General features: G+C 36.8%; 1 protein-coding gene across 2 annotated transcripts in view; it reads left to right on the top strand.

Moving 5' to 3' along the window:
- The window catches only part of KIF16B (kinesin family member 16B), a 238413-nt gene that overhangs the window by 79956 nt on the left and 141159 nt on the right, over window positions 1–17298 (top strand). For both annotated transcript variants that reach the window (XM_075203942.1, XM_075203941.1), the window contains exons 14-15: window positions 5215–5334; window positions 15449–15500. In XM_075203942.1, coding sequence (XP_075060043.1) covers window positions 5215–5334; window positions 15449–15500 — 172 coding nt within the window. The remainder of the gene's footprint in view (window positions 1–5214; window positions 5335–15448; window positions 15501–17298) is intronic.

A 17298-nucleotide genomic window follows, 5' to 3' on the forward strand; every position in this document is an offset into this window, starting at 1 on the left:
ACTCTGATTGGCCATTGATATGTTTAGCCTTGTTGTTTTTGTACTGCATATTATCTTGTTTGTCTGCAACTTATTTCTAGCCCCACCCACTTCAGTCACTTGCATGTGGATGTCGCTCTAAAATAAAAAAAAGTACAATAGGCACTCGCACCCCAGTAAGACATAGCTAGAATATACACTACTTCCAATCATTTGTAAATGAAATCTCCCATGTTTTTGTGGCCTCATTAGGATGTCACCCATACTCTTACACTTTCATGCAACAGCGCCACTTATTACAAATAAAATCTCTGCATGACTTTACCAAAAAGGCTTTAAATCAACATCTTGCAGACATCTGAACATTATTGTTTTACAAGCAGTAAATCTACATTTCTGTTATGTTTAATAGTAAATCATATGTCAGTATCAGGAATTAATGAAGACCAAGAACAGCTGTAAAAACATTTTGTTGAACATTACTAAAGTGTTCCGTAATGTCACTAGTTACATCTGTTGCTTTAGGAGAAGGACCATTGAGTTTTGCTCTTATCTTTTCCTATATAAAGTACTGGTGCTGTTTCCCATTGGCCCATTTCCAAATGATTCAACTTTTTAGATTTATTTTTACCCTATTTTTACACTGTTCACTTTTTTTTTTTTTTTTTAATCAGCCTGTATATAGAAATATGATTTATAATCTTTTCTCAACCTCTGTATGGACGTATAATAATAATCCTGTATATGCTTTATTCACGTTTAAAATATCCTGCCAAATTATGGCTTATGTAGTATTCTATAAGTTATATTCTATAAGTTATCAATGCAGTACAAAAAACTGCATTATATTTGTATTTCCCTGAACCAAATATGTTTGGGTAAACATACGTTAAGCTCTTATGGGTTGTTGTTTTTTTTGCTTTGTTTTGTTTTTAAAGAAAAAAACACCCACGTGCTCAGTCTTTTAAGGCCCTTCATTGCATCGATTTAGGTGACATCTGCAGTAAACCATTAAAAAGATGATATTCCTGCTATTTCTTTATAAAAGTGCATCGTGAGACTAAATTATGGAATCTAAAAAATAATTCTAAGTTCTACACATACTGTGTATTGGACATTGTTCATCAATATCTTTACTAACTGAAATGCTCTGCAGATCTTTAAGTTTTCTGTAATCAATACCTGCAGCTTCTCTGATCCATGTGTGTCTCGTCATAGTTACTGCAGCAAGAGCTTCATGCAGCCAGTGATGGCCTTAACTATAATCGCCACCCATGCACAAGATTTTGCAGTAAAATGCGAACCAGTCATTGTAAAATACAAACAAACAATTCAACTCTCTAGAAGAACACTGCACAGATTATGCTGCTGAGCTCATAGTGTGAATTGGTTATGGATTGGGATTGGACCTTCTTAATGGCTGGTAATAAATTGCTAAAATGTGTTTAAAACTATCATTTATGCATTAAAAGAATGTATGCAGTGCTTACTTTAAAAGTTTGAAATATATGGATATTAGAAGTGACCTCAATGCCCTGTATAAAAGCATTTATAAGACTGATGTAAGCTTTCTGTACAGCGCTGCGGGATTAGTGGCGTGATATAAATAGCTGATTTATATGGACACGGAATCTTTGGTGAATGCAGCATTATTGCTGACAAGGTTTGAGACTGTGGGAAAGTGTGAAAAACCATAACTTTGGTATGTGAAGTTGAAAATTCAACAGCAAATACTGTTCCAGCCTCTTCTCTGCTGTAGGGCTCCTGGGTGAAATGACCCAAAATTTGCCATTAACATATGCTGTATTTAATTTACGGAAGACATAATGATCTAAGGTTATCTAGGTAATGTCAACATTGTCCGCTTTCTTTGCCATGACGAATAATACAAATACATAAAATATATAAGTCTGGTGCATAGCATATTGATCTCTTCAGGAGGAAAACTGTGATTACTTTTAGTTTCTTCTCTTCTGAAGACATTGAGAAAGCTTTTAAAACCTGATGTGACAATGCTTCTCTGAAAAATCTATCATGCCCAATCATGTGGATAATGCAATATCTCCTGTGCTTGGCAGGGTGAATCATGGAGGTGTTAACTATTCAATATCATCCTGCCGCAGCATCAGCAGAACCGAGCTGACTAGATTTTTTTTTTTTTTCTCCTCATTTGGCAGCTATATAAGTACACAGTAAAATTCCGAGGAAAAAATATTTCTGTAACCTCTGAATCATCATAATCTGCAGTGGGATACTTTACCAGAGAACAGAGTGGAGCCTGGATATATGAGTTTCTTTTCCTTCGAAATGACAAATTTAATTGCTTCGCAGAGCACAAATATAGAGGAAGTAATCGATCCAGAGGGGCTACTCAGAAGCTCAGTATGACAGGCCAAACAGTGATTAATAGACAGCTTTCAGGTGTTTCTCTATTCCCACTATCCTTTTATTTTCCCAGTTGGATGTTCTACATTTTTATTCTGTAAAGTAGCATTATACAAAAACAATCCAGAAGCTATGATATTTTGTGTGATCTTAAATCCTTTATAAGAGCTGTTGCACGCGGGTGTTGAACAACAAAACATGTTGAAAACCCTGTACTGTGTCCTGATTTTTAACAGTGTATGTAAAGTGTGTTTTCAAGGCTTCCCTGCAGCATAGTGTACTCTGTTTTTAATGAGCATTCCCAATGTACCCCATTGTGTTTTGCTGAGCTTTACAGCTTCTGTATGCTGAAGCTTGCATTAACATCATATTTGCCAGCTAGATTCAGAGGTTATGTCTACAGAGAGGGATTGACACGATTTGCGGTCATCACGCCCACCTACAGCTTCATTCTGCCCAGCCCACCAATACATGGTAATATGAATTACAACATCATGCTCTCACACCCACCTGCTTTCACTGTCAGGAAGAATTACAGACACATTGGGGGGTTCTGGAGGAATCAACGTTTCAGAGACTTGTCAGATAGTGTGTGCGCGCGCGCAGGACCACTTGCTTACATTTCTTATGACTGTCTGTGTTCAATTTCTAAGTTAACGCCTATGTGTGCAAGCCGTAATATATTCAAAACTGTCATGTAAACTGCACAAAATCAGTGCCTATCATTATTATGTGAAGTGGGTGGGATGCTGGAGGGTGGCCTTCTCTCTCCGGGAGAGCTTTCAAAAATGTGGGGGTCTCGTGGATGTTCCAGGAGAGTAGACTAGTATGGCCTCAAAGTAAAGAAAAACATGACTTAAATGTCCTCTTAAAAATTATAAATGCATTATAGATTTGGGGTATCGTATCCATAAACCAGTTATCCACAAAGTTCTGAAATATAGAAAGGGGGGGAGTAAATTATGGAAGCAGGTGATTTTGACGTATACTGAGATCTCCTAATCACACAGTAGCTGGTCATTTTGTTTCCATTGTATAAAGAGAAGCACCTAAATTCTCAACGGTTTATCTTTAATTAGCATACAATTAAATTAGACTTTTTGAATGTGGGTATGTTAAACTTTTGACTTAGAGAAAAAGCCCCTTTTGCACTTGCTCTTGTACCTGACTACGTCCCATCTGTTTTCTGTTTATTGTATGTCATGGTCGGGATGACACATAAGGCATGAAGTAGTTGCCATTCTTGGAGCTGGGAAACACCACTGTTTACATAGGCCGATAGCTACATAAATTTGGTTCCCTACACACATTAAATATCGCATTACACATTCAATAGTGTGTCTGGGTTTGTATTTGATTGAAAATAACAAAACCATGGTTAGGTGCAATTCCTTATTTATGCCCTATTTCTTATTTTATAAACATAAAGCCTTTTTTGTATGGTGGCAAAAAAACAAACCTATGGCGGGAATTCAGGTCCCAGTGATGCAGCGCTGGTTGTAGGCACTCTGCAGTGATGTATATTTCGCCGATTGTTCCTCACACCCCAGAGAGGTATACAGGCAGATCAGCGATGTTACGGTACCTTAGTATCCGGAAATGAGCACAGCTGGACATGGCGGTAATGTCCACCAGCACGTCGTCAGCCTTATTTGTCTTTGTTGCACTTTAGTCACAGTGCCACTATTGGGTCGTTACAGAGCTTTTTTTCTCACACAGATTTCTAATGGTACCTGCCGTGATCTGCTCTTACGTATTCTGAGGGGTCATCAATTAATATACTGGAATGTACACAGACTTATGTAAATACAGCATTAAGCCTGTTTAATGAAGTTGTCTACCTAAATTGATTTGTAACTATATTCACCCCTTCCTCTGGCTGCACCTCTGAATGGCTATTAAAGAGATTAGTTGAGATTGGCACAATTGGGATTTAACCCCCCACACTCATGACCCATAATATAATAAAATAACTATTTGGGTGGAAGTCTTTCAGCTAAATAAACACCTTCAAAGACTACGTTTTTCTCTTCCGGTATGTGTTAGCCTGATGCCTTGTTTTCCTGTTTGGTCATATGACTACCTAATTTATATGGTCAGATGAAGATGGGTGAACTTTGTATTACTGGAAAATCAACAACCTAACCACTAGTAGTCTACATGTGAAAGTCCAGCAGTTAACATTAAAAGCTATAGTTTTCATTTTAGGAACCAATTGTTTGAGTTATAAGGGTTGCTATTAATATGTATATTTTATTATTATTATTATTATTATTATTATTATTATTATTATTATTTGCTTTTTACAACAATCAGGATCAACAGGTATCAAAGTGAAAACTGATTCTTCAAAATCTAAAACCTGACTTATGACTAAGGACAGGTCTGACAGATACATCTGGCTTTAAATAGGCAAATGGTTGCCCAGCAAACACATCATTTTTAACATTCTGTCTATTTCATTTATTTCTATTCTGTATTTTTTTCTCATAATCCCAGTTTGCAAACAGTTACAGGAGCAAATAGATATGTCTGTCAAGCTGACAATAGAGAACAGTATGCTCTGCTGTTGCTTTTATTAGTTTCACGAGCCCCTTTAAATGGCTAGGCTACAGCTACATTATGTGCAGCTGCTGTCTTGTTTTTTACTGCAGTATAAACAAAACATCAGTTTACAAAATTTCAAAACCACAGCTCCGTTTGTCAATTTGCCAGATATGATTTTAAAATTGAGTAATATGCATAACTGCCACTTTGGCCACATATCATTTTCAGGTTAGTCTCCTGGTGCCACAACTCTTCTCTCCCTTGAGAATAACTTGATGTTTTTTTTGTTTTTTTTTAATACAGGAACAAACTCTGGCTCTTCGTAAAGAGGGGATTGGAGTCGTTTTGGATTCTGAGCTGCCTCATCTCATTGGCATTGATGACGATCTTCTAAGCACCGGTATTATATTGTATCACTTGAAGGTAAAAATTGCTACATTCTTTCTTGCTAAAATGTCGTCTTTTTAATCTTTTTGAATTGCACACTGGCTGATCTCACTTTAATCTAAATGCCATGCCCAATAAATGTCAACAAATGGATTTGTTCTTTGTTTTGAGTGCATAGATGCAAATGTTCCATCACAGAATCACACAGAATATCTTCTTCTAAATGTTTGATACCAATTTAAGCAGAAGATTACTTGCAGACAACTTATTTTTAAGCTACTTTTCATTTTGAAACCTTAACAGGTAAATTGCTTAAATGTATTTTGACCGTAGCTTTGCATTAAGTATATGTTCAAGCATTATATATTCCTATAAAATAATACATGTTCTATCTTTCACAAATGTAAATTTAAAATATACCTAATTTAAAATATTTACAACTGATCGTATGGTTGTATCTGAACTTGAACAGGCAGTTGCAGATCGGTAATGATTTGAAACCAAATTGTGTCACCAAGGTAAAATCAGCGGAACACGGAACCAACATTCTACCCTACTTCACTTCCTGTTCTATGACATCAGAGAGCCCCACTGGTCTATGCCATTCAGTTACTAAATCATTGATCCCTATGAGAGATCCCCATTCATGCACAGAGGTGTCTTTATATAATACAGCATGAGTGTTAAGACCCAGAAGTTGGAAAAGGAAAGTAGGAAAAAGCAAGGGAAAATTATATTTATGATCTATGGAGCCTTCCTAATTTTCATCTTGTACCACGACAGACATAGACAATGACTCTCCGCTGTCAAGCTATTGCGTCACAACGAGAAGTCAGTGATGGCTACTCACGCAAATTTCTTTGTCTTTACTAGATCCAAACCACTGAGATATCCCACATCTATTGACAAATCCATCAAGTAATGCATTATTTTTATCAGTGCTATATGAGCACAAATCTATCATCAACGTAACCATAAATAAGTGAAGACAAAGTATTCATATATACTTTCAGTTATCATGAACTTGCAAACAAATAAATTTGAGATAATGTAAATGGTACTTAGAAATCCTTGCATAAGTTATAATACAGTACAACAGTTACGATAATATATTAACGACTCACAAAGACAGTTTTCCAGTTTAACCAAAAATATGATTCCTCTTCTGCTCTGAATTAACTTTTTTGGGGCATTTTCAATTAGCTTTGTGGTTCGCTATTACGCGTGGCTGCACGTATAAAGTGACAATACGGTACCGCAACATTGCGAATTATCCTTCGCAGCCCTGTGGGGGTGCGCACAGAAATCTGCAATGTTGCAGTAACGGGACTTGTTCAGCCGCGCGTACTGCGGACAGCAAAGCTAATTGAATATGAACCTTAGACGTATGTATCATTATTTACTATTCAACAGCACACAATAGCAGATGTCCTATATGAGGGACTTACAATCATATACTGTACATATAATTTCCTTCTAGCCACTTGCATACAGATTCAGTTCTATATTTATAGTGTAGCTGTAGAAAAATATAGAAGCTTAGATACATATAACACATCACAGGGGCAATTATATTTTATATCAGGAAATATTGCACACAGATGGGGATTTAAATTTAAGATGTTGTTCTTTTTAACACAAAATCTTCAATATCCTAATCTTACACATGGTGTATGTAGTAGAAAGAACTTTACATAGATGATACAATACGTTGTAAAGTTTCCATTGCTTTGAATTCTGTGCCTGTTTTATTGGTGTGTAGGTACTATCTTCATGTTTGTATTTTGCAAGTGTGTATCCCAGAATCCATTACAATTCCTGTGTTGCTCAGTATTCCCATATATATAGCAATCCCATATTAATAGATCAGATTTATCTCCATTCCAATATCAATATAACAGCATTATCTTGGCTTTCCCATATATCGCCGCGTTGCAATCTCATATCATCATCATTTATTTATATAGCGCCACTGATTCCGCAGCACTGTACAGAGAACTCATTCACATCATTCCCTGCCCCATTGGAGCATACAGACTAAATTCCCTAACATACACACAGACAGACAAACAGAGAGAGACTAGGGTCAATTTTGATAGCCGCCAAGTAACCTACTAGTATGGTTTTGGAGTGTGGGAGGAAACCCACGCAAACACGGGGAGAACATACAATATCAATACAGAGATATTATCACTTACCAATCACAGCATAGAAAACGTATTTCCAAATATTCTCTTACCAAAATCCTATAGCATTCTCACGTGCCATTCTCTGCATTCCTGTACTGGTATCCTCCATCGCTGATTGTGTTGGAGGAGGACAAAAGGATTTGGTGCTATTCCTTCAGGGATCCATGGAAAAAGATAGTGGGAAGATGGAACACAGCAAGGATGGATTAAAATCTGCTTGTTTACACAGCCTTAAAAAAGTACTGTAACCTATAGCAACCAATGGGATTTCTATTTTCATAATCCATTGGGTTACTGCATTCTTTTGCTGTGTTCCAATTTGTTTGAAAATTTTAGTTATCCTATGTCTTTCCTGATTTTGATCTAGTGATGGTGACAGCCAGAGGAGAGGTCAAGCAAGGGGAGGGAAGTGGATCTCTGCAATTAGGCCCTTGTATTGTAAAGATTGATACTACTCAAGAGAAAATCAGTTAGATTACAATGCATTATATTTATTACTTTCCAGTTGGAAAATTGTAATGTTAGATCTAGAATAGTATGTTTTGTAAACAAAGTTTTCCAGAAATGTGGATGTTTTGAATGTTTAATTAACTATGCCAGAAAAAAACATTTTATTTATTCATGCAGTTGAATAATCTCCCCTTTAAATGGCAGAGCATGTTTAAAGAAAATCAAATGCTATAGGTATCTATTAAAGTTTTGTCCTACATTATTTTCGTTTTTGGCATTATTTTGAGCAGCAGGCTTTTATAAATGGGTTACTTCACACAATAAATATTAAAATGCATCTACTCTCATGGACTCTTTCATCGTATAGTGGAAACTCTGTGAAAAATTGCTTTTTTCCGTTGTTAAAATCACGTCATTCATAAACATTCCCCAAACTCTCCGGTCTTTAAAATAAAAATTATTTTCAAATCAGATGATTTTTGATGTTTTTACTCTTCTGGGTATAATTGCATTTCCCCTCTCCCACTGTTCAATTTAATAGTCAATGCATTTCAATGGGTGCAGTGCTGCCCACTAGAGATTGGCAGAGCTGGTACTGATCCCCATTGGTAATGGGGCTGGCAAGAAAACTGTTTCAGCATTGCCTGACTGACAGGGCATGCTGGTGCTTGTAGTTCATCAGTATTTTCAAGAGGTCAATGGCTGCCAGTGCTTGCTGGAGTTTGTAGTTCCACAATAGTTTTTCATTTCTTTTTGAGTTAAGAAAAAATATATATTTATTTAAGAGACCATTTTCCCATTAATTTCAATAGTCAATGCATTTCTGTGAGCTTTCTGGGCCCATTGAAATGCTTTATCCGTTGAAATATAATGGGAAATCTCACTGGTTTTCAAACAATTTCAGAATGTCTGAATCCACTAAGATTATTTTTGGAAATGTCAATGGGAATTTTGTAAATCCCTCGTTATTATAGTTCCCCCTGCTATACACTTTACTATATAGATATCTCTGATTTCTGCTTTTTGTAAGAGGGAAGGTGATTTTTTATTTTGAAAGGTTTAAACAATTCAGACTTGCATGATGATTTGAATTTAGTAGATTGGATAAATTGCAAATCAGCATGTAAAGCACAACATAAATTTGAAAATTTGGTCAACATGTACCTTGATAACTATCCTCTTTACATGGAGTCAGGTAGGTTTTTATATTGATTTGTAGTCTGCCAGAAAAGTGGATGCTCTGTCCAGGTACTTTCCAAGCCCTATGCCACTAAAACCATTGGTTTATACTTTGCAGAGCTAATAAGACCACATGTGTCTGCAAACCTTACTTATGGCTCTGCATCTCTGGCTGTAGTCTTACTTTTAAAACAACCACAAATGGGGGTGAAACTGAGACAGCCCAGGGCCATCTTTTCCATTGGACACGATGGGCAGCTGCCCGGGGGCCCCATAGGCAGGGCTCTTAATGAGAATAAATAATCCTGCAAAAGAAAAAACCTGCAAAAAAAACTTTCAAGGGTCACTGAGCAAGTACATCTATCTATCTCTATCTCTATATATCTGTATCTGTATACATCTATATATCTATATCTGTATCTGTATCTGTATACATCTATATATCTATATCTAGGGGCCCCGGTGCACTGCTTTGCCCGGGGGCCCATAATGTTGTTAAGATGGCCCTGAGACAGCCACCCATAGTTCATCTAATAAGAATTACGTCGTCGTTCCCTAGTTTTGTGGGATAATGCTTTAAACATTTAGTAAGAAGAAGTGTGGATAAGGTTAGAGCATGTTCATTCATGAGGTTGAGGCTAAGAATTGTTATATACAAGCAGAATATTTCCCTGCAAGCATACATTCCAGATCAATAAATCGAACGAACTATATAAATTAAAAATGGCAGATTTATTTCTAGATGGTAAAGTGTATTTGTAAGTGCTATAAAATATAAATATTTTTTCATAATAGCTTCACTTGAAATTATAATAAGGAGTGAGGAAAATAGCACATATTAATATAGATGAGAAATTTTGCTGCATTATACATAACACAATGTGCATCCTTATCTAAGGCTTTACGTGCCAGTGCATTTAGCTTGAGGTGTGATCTTAATGATCAGAACTCTCCCAGCACTTTGTTAGCGAAGGAAGAAATGTGGAGATAGTTATTCTGCAATGGCAATGTATTGCTGCAGGGGAATCCAGAGAAATAGCCTTATTTAACAAATGCATGCCGAATAAGGCAAACTTTTCAGCAAAACAGTATATAGCTTAAGGTTGTCTATTTCCATATCACTAGTTTCTTTTTACAGACAGATTTCCTTTAAAATTGATCTGTCATGTGCTAAATGCATTGCTCATTTTACCAAGTGTTTCATAGGAAATATGTTCTAATTGATAGAATTGCTATCTCTTAGAATTCCTTGCTGAAAGAGCTGACCTTTCATAGCTTCTTGTCACCTTTTACTTAGGGGGACACTGTTTATTTCAGAGCCAGCCAGGAGAGTCAAACTATAAATCAGTTTGAATATGCAAGATTAAATTCCTGCTTCTGTGGCTCATATAAATGGGTGGTGTTGCTTTTTTAATTTTCAGTAGGCAGTAAACACAAAACTTGAGTTTATCAACCTTCTTTCCCCATCTTTTTCATTTGAGATACCACCAGCAAGGATATTTTGTGCACTCAACTAACATACTAATAATATTGTAGTATGATTTTGTTCAGTTCCACAATTTCATATTTATTGTATTTTATTACAATAATTATTTTGTACTTAACCGTAAAAAGAAATTAAAACTTTTGTTTTAATGACAACATTTGTTATTTAGTAAGATAAGGAAAATGCTGTTCTATTGAGTTCAACCTTGGCATAAAAACCCTTTACAAAGTATTTAATTTTTTGTAAGCAAAGCATCCATCCGTTTAGTGAATACTACCTCCATTTGGTAAAGAATTCCACATCTTAACCACTTTTACAGTAAAGAACCCCTTCCAGTGTTGATAGTCAAAATGGGTATTCTCTGGTTATTGGTACTAAATATTTTTAAATCATTGCTTTGATATCACAAATATTTATACATAGTAAAAAGATCATCATCATCACCATTTATTTATGTAGCGCCACCAATTCTTCAGCGCTGTACAGAGAATATTTGTCATTCACATCAGGTCACCTCTAAGGTTTCTAAACAAACCTCCCATTCCCCTTTTCTCTATTTATTTTCCCAAAATATGTACGATGGGTCATGAATTTGATTCACAGCATAAAAGCTTCCACTGTCCTCAACAAGAGTAAAATCGAATACATTTACCATCCATCCATTTTCAACACAAAATTGTGATAATGACCACGTGAAAGACACAAAAGGAAATATATATTTAGGAAAACATTTTTGGCCTATAAAGAAGCATCTCTTTCCACCATGGACCGCAGCATTAAGAGGTGCATCTTCTGATCAATTTATTAACCTAATCATGCCGGGACATCCCCTTCGATAGGAGGCTGTCCTGGCAAAGACCGTTCCATTCTGTCCCACAGCTGACCTAACTGAGCATGCACCAATAATTTGACAGGGGGAGAGATCAAAAAAGATCTACCCATCGCATTTGTGTTACAGTGCCAATAGGCTTCAGCTACTAACGCATCTTCAGATCTCCAGATGGCATTGGCAACCGACTCCAAATTGACTGCAGTTTGCAGTCCCCATAGAAAATGTTGTGCTAAGTGTTAGGCTATTATTAAATATAGTATGCGTAATATATGTCTCTATCATGCGGAAATAACCGTTCCCGCACTATTAAAGGCAAATAAGTGCTTAATAAATAGTTCCCATAAAATCTTTCATATCATATGTTGGCACAGTTCCACTGAATGGTTTACAAAATTGTACACTTCATATTTATATTGGCGCTGTTCACTTATAGCCTTTGTATAGTTTAAGTTTACATACAGTACTTTGCAAAGGTATTCAAACCCACAACCCATGCTCTCATTTTACCAAATAACAAATTGTACACTAAAATTTGTTCTCTGATGGTTTTTATTTCAAATATCAAAGCTCAAAATCATTTTGTTTGTGACGTTGTTTTATGTTACAAAAATATCCTAAGGGCACAAAGTGAAATATGCTATTTGCATAAGTATTTTATCCCCACTTATTTTGTTGCGCTGCCTTTTGTAACAGTACCAATTTTAAGTCTTTTGGACAACTATGTACTGAATTTGCATTCTGTTTGGGAGTGTTTTTGGCCCATTCTTCCAGGCACGTTTGCTTCAGTAGATCTGGGTTAATCTGAAGACACTTGTGCACCACAATTCACAATTTTCAAATCGAGCTACAGATTCAAAATTTGATGAATATCAGGACATTGAATGGGTCAGTGTAGGACATTCATTTTTGTCAAGGGTTGGAATATGTTTGCAAAGTACTGTATAGTCATGGCCAAAAGTTTTGAGATTGACACAAATATTGGTTTTCACAAAGTTTGCTGCTTTAGTATTTTTAGACCTTTTTGTCAGGTGTTACTATGGTATACTGAAGTAAAATTACAAGCATTTCATAAGTGTCAAAGGCTTTTATTGACAATTACATTAAGTTTATGCAAAGAGTCAATATTTGCAGTGTTGAAACACAAGTAACCCACTAAGAGGTTTAATTGGCGCACACGGGAGATCACAGTGGGAGGACAGTCAATAATCCTATAGAACTAATGGAGAATGAGGTACTCCTAGTGATTGGCTTCACAACTGCTGCAAACCCATAGTGGATTGCTGTAAACCACCAGTAAAGGGTCAAGGACACAATGAAACAAACATAGAAGGTTGCGCTGTTGATTCAACACAAAAGGTAATGGATAGTAGCATAGCTATTCTCTAGAGAAATAGAGAGAGGCACTGGGTAAAGTTATATAAAGACATTTATAGTAATGCAATCTCCAAAATATGATACATGGTATAAAACATTACATGAATAAATCTGTAGTATAAAAAACACATATATCACATGTGCAACACAATAAAATATACTCCAATCCTGGAGTTAAATAAACCAACCGCGGCTGTAATGAAAAATCAATTGAGCACTAGAATGCGCAATGAGAAAAGTGTGGCCAACACTAATTAACACAGTCTCAGCTGTAGAAGCACATCCAGAGATAGAGCGTCCGCTATAAAAAATCAGTATATCCCAGACATAACATGGTTGAGTAGAACCAGGAATATAAGATCCTCCTCAGGATGGAAACAAGGCCCAGCTGCAGAGGCCCAGCCAGGGCACTGTGTTGAGAGCACACACCCAGAAGAGTATCCAGACTGTGGATTCAGTTGTTGCAGTGTTGACCCTTCATTTTGAAGACCTCTGCAATTCGCCCCGGCATGCTGTCAGTTAACTTCTGGGCCACATACTGACTGATGGCCGCTCATACTTGCTTAATCAATGCTTGGAGTTTGTCAGAATTTGTGAGTTTTTGCTTGTCCATCCCATTGACCACAAGTTCTCAATTGGATTAAGGTTTGGGGAGTTTCTTGGCCATGGACCCAAGTTTTTGATGTTTTGATCCCTGAGCCACTTAGCTATCACTTTTGCCTTTTGGCAAGGTGCTCCATCATGCTGGAAAAGTCATTTTTCGTCACCAAACCGCTCTTGTATGCTCTTTGAGGATGTTTTAGTACCAGTATTTATGACTGCGTTCTTAGCGTAATTGTGAGTGAGTCCACTCTCTTGACTGAGACGCAGCCCCACACATGAATGGTCTCAGGATGCTTTACTGTTGGCATGACACAGGACTGATGGTAGCGCTCACCTTTCCTTCTCCGGACAAACGTATTTCCAGATGCCCCAAACAAACCCCAGTCCTCAGCCGTCCAATCCCTGTACCTTTTGCAGAATATCAGTCTGTCCCTGATGTTTTTCCTGGAGAGAAGTGTCTTCTTTGCTGGCCTTCTTGACACCAGGCCATCCAAATGTCTTCAACTCACTGTGCGTGCACATGCACTCACACCTGCCTGCTGCCATTCCTGAGCAAGCTCTACACTGGTGCTGCTCCGATCCCGCAGCTGAATCAACTTTAGGAGATGGACCTGGCACTTGCTGGATGTTCTTGGGCTCACCTTCACAATTATTGAACCTCTCTCGTTGAAGTTCTTGATGATCCAATGCATGGTTGATTTAGGTGCAATCTTACTAGCAGCAATATCCTTGCCTGTGAAGCCCATTTTGTGAAAAGTAATGATGACTGCATGTGTTTCTTTGCAGGTAACCATGGTTAACAGGAAGAACAATGATTTCAAGCACCACCCACCTTTTAAAGCTTCTAGTCTGTTACTCTAATGACAGAATGATCTCCAGCCTTGTCCTCGTCAACATTCTCACCTTTGTTAACAAGAGAATCACTGACCTGATGTCAGCTGGTCCTTTTGTGGCAGGGCTGAAATGCAGTGAAAATGTTGTTTTATGGATAAAGTTCATTGTCATGGCAAAAAGGGACTTTGAAATTAATTGCAATTCATCTGATGACTCTTCATGACATTCTGGAGTATGTATACAAATAGCCACCATAAAAACTGAGGCAGCAGACTTTGTGAAAAATAATATTTGTGTCATTCTCAAAACTTTTGGCCATGACTGTATGTAGCCTACCACCTTCAGCTAAGCTGCATCAGTTCAGATAGTTAAAGAAGAGTTCCTGATTTTTCATTTAATACTTTCTTTGTCTTAATGTACTCAATAGCTGGTTAAAAAGATAACCGTTTCTAACCTGACGATAGACTTTGAACTGTGAAAGAAGGGAGTTATTAAATTTGATGCTAAAGTTATGGAAATGATTGGATAATGCAAAGTGCCACCATTAATTGAGCCATTGTGCTTTATTAAACTATTGGTGGATACCCCTTCTCTTGTTTTAAGACTTTATTATATTTTGAGCTATAATTCCAGTGACTGTCACACATACTTATGATCATTAATTAACATGCTATTCTTGGGAATTATCAACCACTAAAGTTTGGAATTAAAGCTTGGCTTGGAGTGTTGATGACATTGCTAAACTATTGACCAGTGATTGGCTTGCTCATCATTTCAAAGGCAGAACAGAGAGATATTCGGAAATATTCTCCACTGTTAAGAAATTGTGTAGTTTTATATTACGGTCATTTCTTAATGCTACTTTTGCAGAAGCATTTATAAATGCAGAGGTGTTTTAAGTTGAACTCTGCACTTGACTCATTCTGCTTTTTTTATAGCCTTTGAATTGCCTTAACTATAAATTCATTAGTGATTGTTAAATTAATGCAGTACTTTGAAATAATTATATGTCAGGAAGTAATATTTTGTGGGTTCTTTGTTCATATTGTAACAGCTTATATTTTGCTGTAGTGTTGGTGATGGATATTTGGAGTAATTTCCTTTTGAAACTTGGAGTTGAGTGTTTTACCATTTATGTTTTTACTATTGTATTTTTTTTAAAAAAATTTTTTATGCAACTTCATAAAAGTATTTCTGTTTCAGGAGGGTCGTACATATGTTGGAAGAGAGGATGCTGCGTCAGAGCAAGACATTGGTAATCTGAATATAAATTTGATTCAGTTCAAATAATATCTGATAATATACACAAGTCCTGAACAGCCTGTGGCTCTCGATGTGTTGTGAAACTACAAGTACCAGGATACCCTGCCAGCTATCAGTTGGTAAAGCATGCTGGGGATTGTAGTTTCATAACACCTGGACAGCGACTGGTTGTCTATACCTGACGTACTCAAACAGAAGCTAAACTCTGAAAAACTGTGTATATCTGTGAAGCAAACCTTTTATACACAATATGCCGTCATATCATTATGTTTATTGCGGTGCCTTATAGCTATATATGTTCGCTTAATTTACAAATCATAAGATGGTATAGAACTTGGTTTTGGTAGTGTTTTTTTAAAAATCATTTAAGTCACAATTTCCAGTTTTTCTCTGTTTATAAAATGAAATGTGCTCTGTTTGTGCATACAGATGGGCCCAAATCACACGTGTTGCAGCTGGAGGAAAATTCCCTATGTCAATTCATTTATCTGCAATCTCCCCACTGATAACATGTGCAGCTAAACAAGAAAATATATAGTGAATATAACTTAATATTATTTGTGAATATAGCAAAATAGTGCCTCATATTTAGTATAGACATTTGACAATAATTTGGCATAAAATGTCCATGTGTCTCAGTATAAAATTCCTGTCTGATTTAGGCAGCAAACTATAGTCACATTTGGGAACTAAATATGCCCTGTAATATTTTACAGCTGCCCCGTAAAATACTTCTAGGTGTGTGTTTTAAAATGTGTTGTCATATGTTTATTTCTCTTCTTTATTATTCTAATTATAATCAGATAGCTTTCTCTTTTAATGATCCACTAAATTCCTTTCCTCACCCATCCTGTTTTTTCTCTTTAGCTTCTCATATTTTGACACCACTGTACCGTTCCCTGTTCCTCTCAGCTTATGCTTTTCCACAGTCCTCACCATTATTTCCATTTGAAGATAATTTATTTTCCTTCACATTTCCTCACTTTCTCCCCTTTTGCTGATCCCATCCTTTTGCATCTTTTTACCCCTCACCTCTTATCGCCTGCACCCTCTTGTCCCTATAATTATTATTATTATTATTTATTTATTTAAGGCGCCACAAGGTTTCTGCAGCGCCGAACACAGTACAAACAATGGACAGTACAGGGAATAACAGTACAGAACTAGCATCCCCTTCCCATCCCTTCCTTATTACTTGCACCCTTTTAGTCCCCTCCTTTCCTTATTGTTTGCACCCTCTTGGTCCCCTTACTTCATTATTGATTGCACCCACTTGGTCCCCTCCCTTCATTATTGCTTGCATCCTCTTGGTCCCCTCCCTTCCTTATTGCTTGCACCCTCTTGGTCTCCTCTCTTCCTTATTGCTTGCACCCTCTTGGTCCCCTCCCTTCCTTATTGCTTGCACCCTATTGGCCCCCTCCCTTCTTTATTGCTTGCACCCTCTTGACTCACTCCACCACTTGCACCCTCTCCCCCCATTTTTAGAAATACAAATCATCTCTCTAGTCCAGTCCCTAAAATATTCCCTCTTCCCAATACTAATCACCTTATTCCTATATTCTCGACATTAGCTTCCATACACTGCTAACTCTTATCTATCCGGTCACCATTTACCCACCCCCACATATTTTCCAACTTGATTTCCTCTTAAACCTGTGGGTCACATCATCCCCTTCCCACTTACCATCATCTTTCCCCAGCTATTGTAACGTAATTTTGTTATTTATTTGTGACATAATTCTATGAATGTACTAAGTAATATATTGGTGCTTTATATTTTAAATAAATGG

The sequence above is a fragment of the Mixophyes fleayi genome, chromosome 3 (assembly GCF_038048845.1).
Source record: "Mixophyes fleayi isolate aMixFle1 chromosome 3, aMixFle1.hap1, whole genome shotgun sequence".
Lineage (NCBI taxonomy): Eukaryota > Metazoa > Chordata > Amphibia > Anura > Limnodynastidae > Mixophyes > Mixophyes fleayi.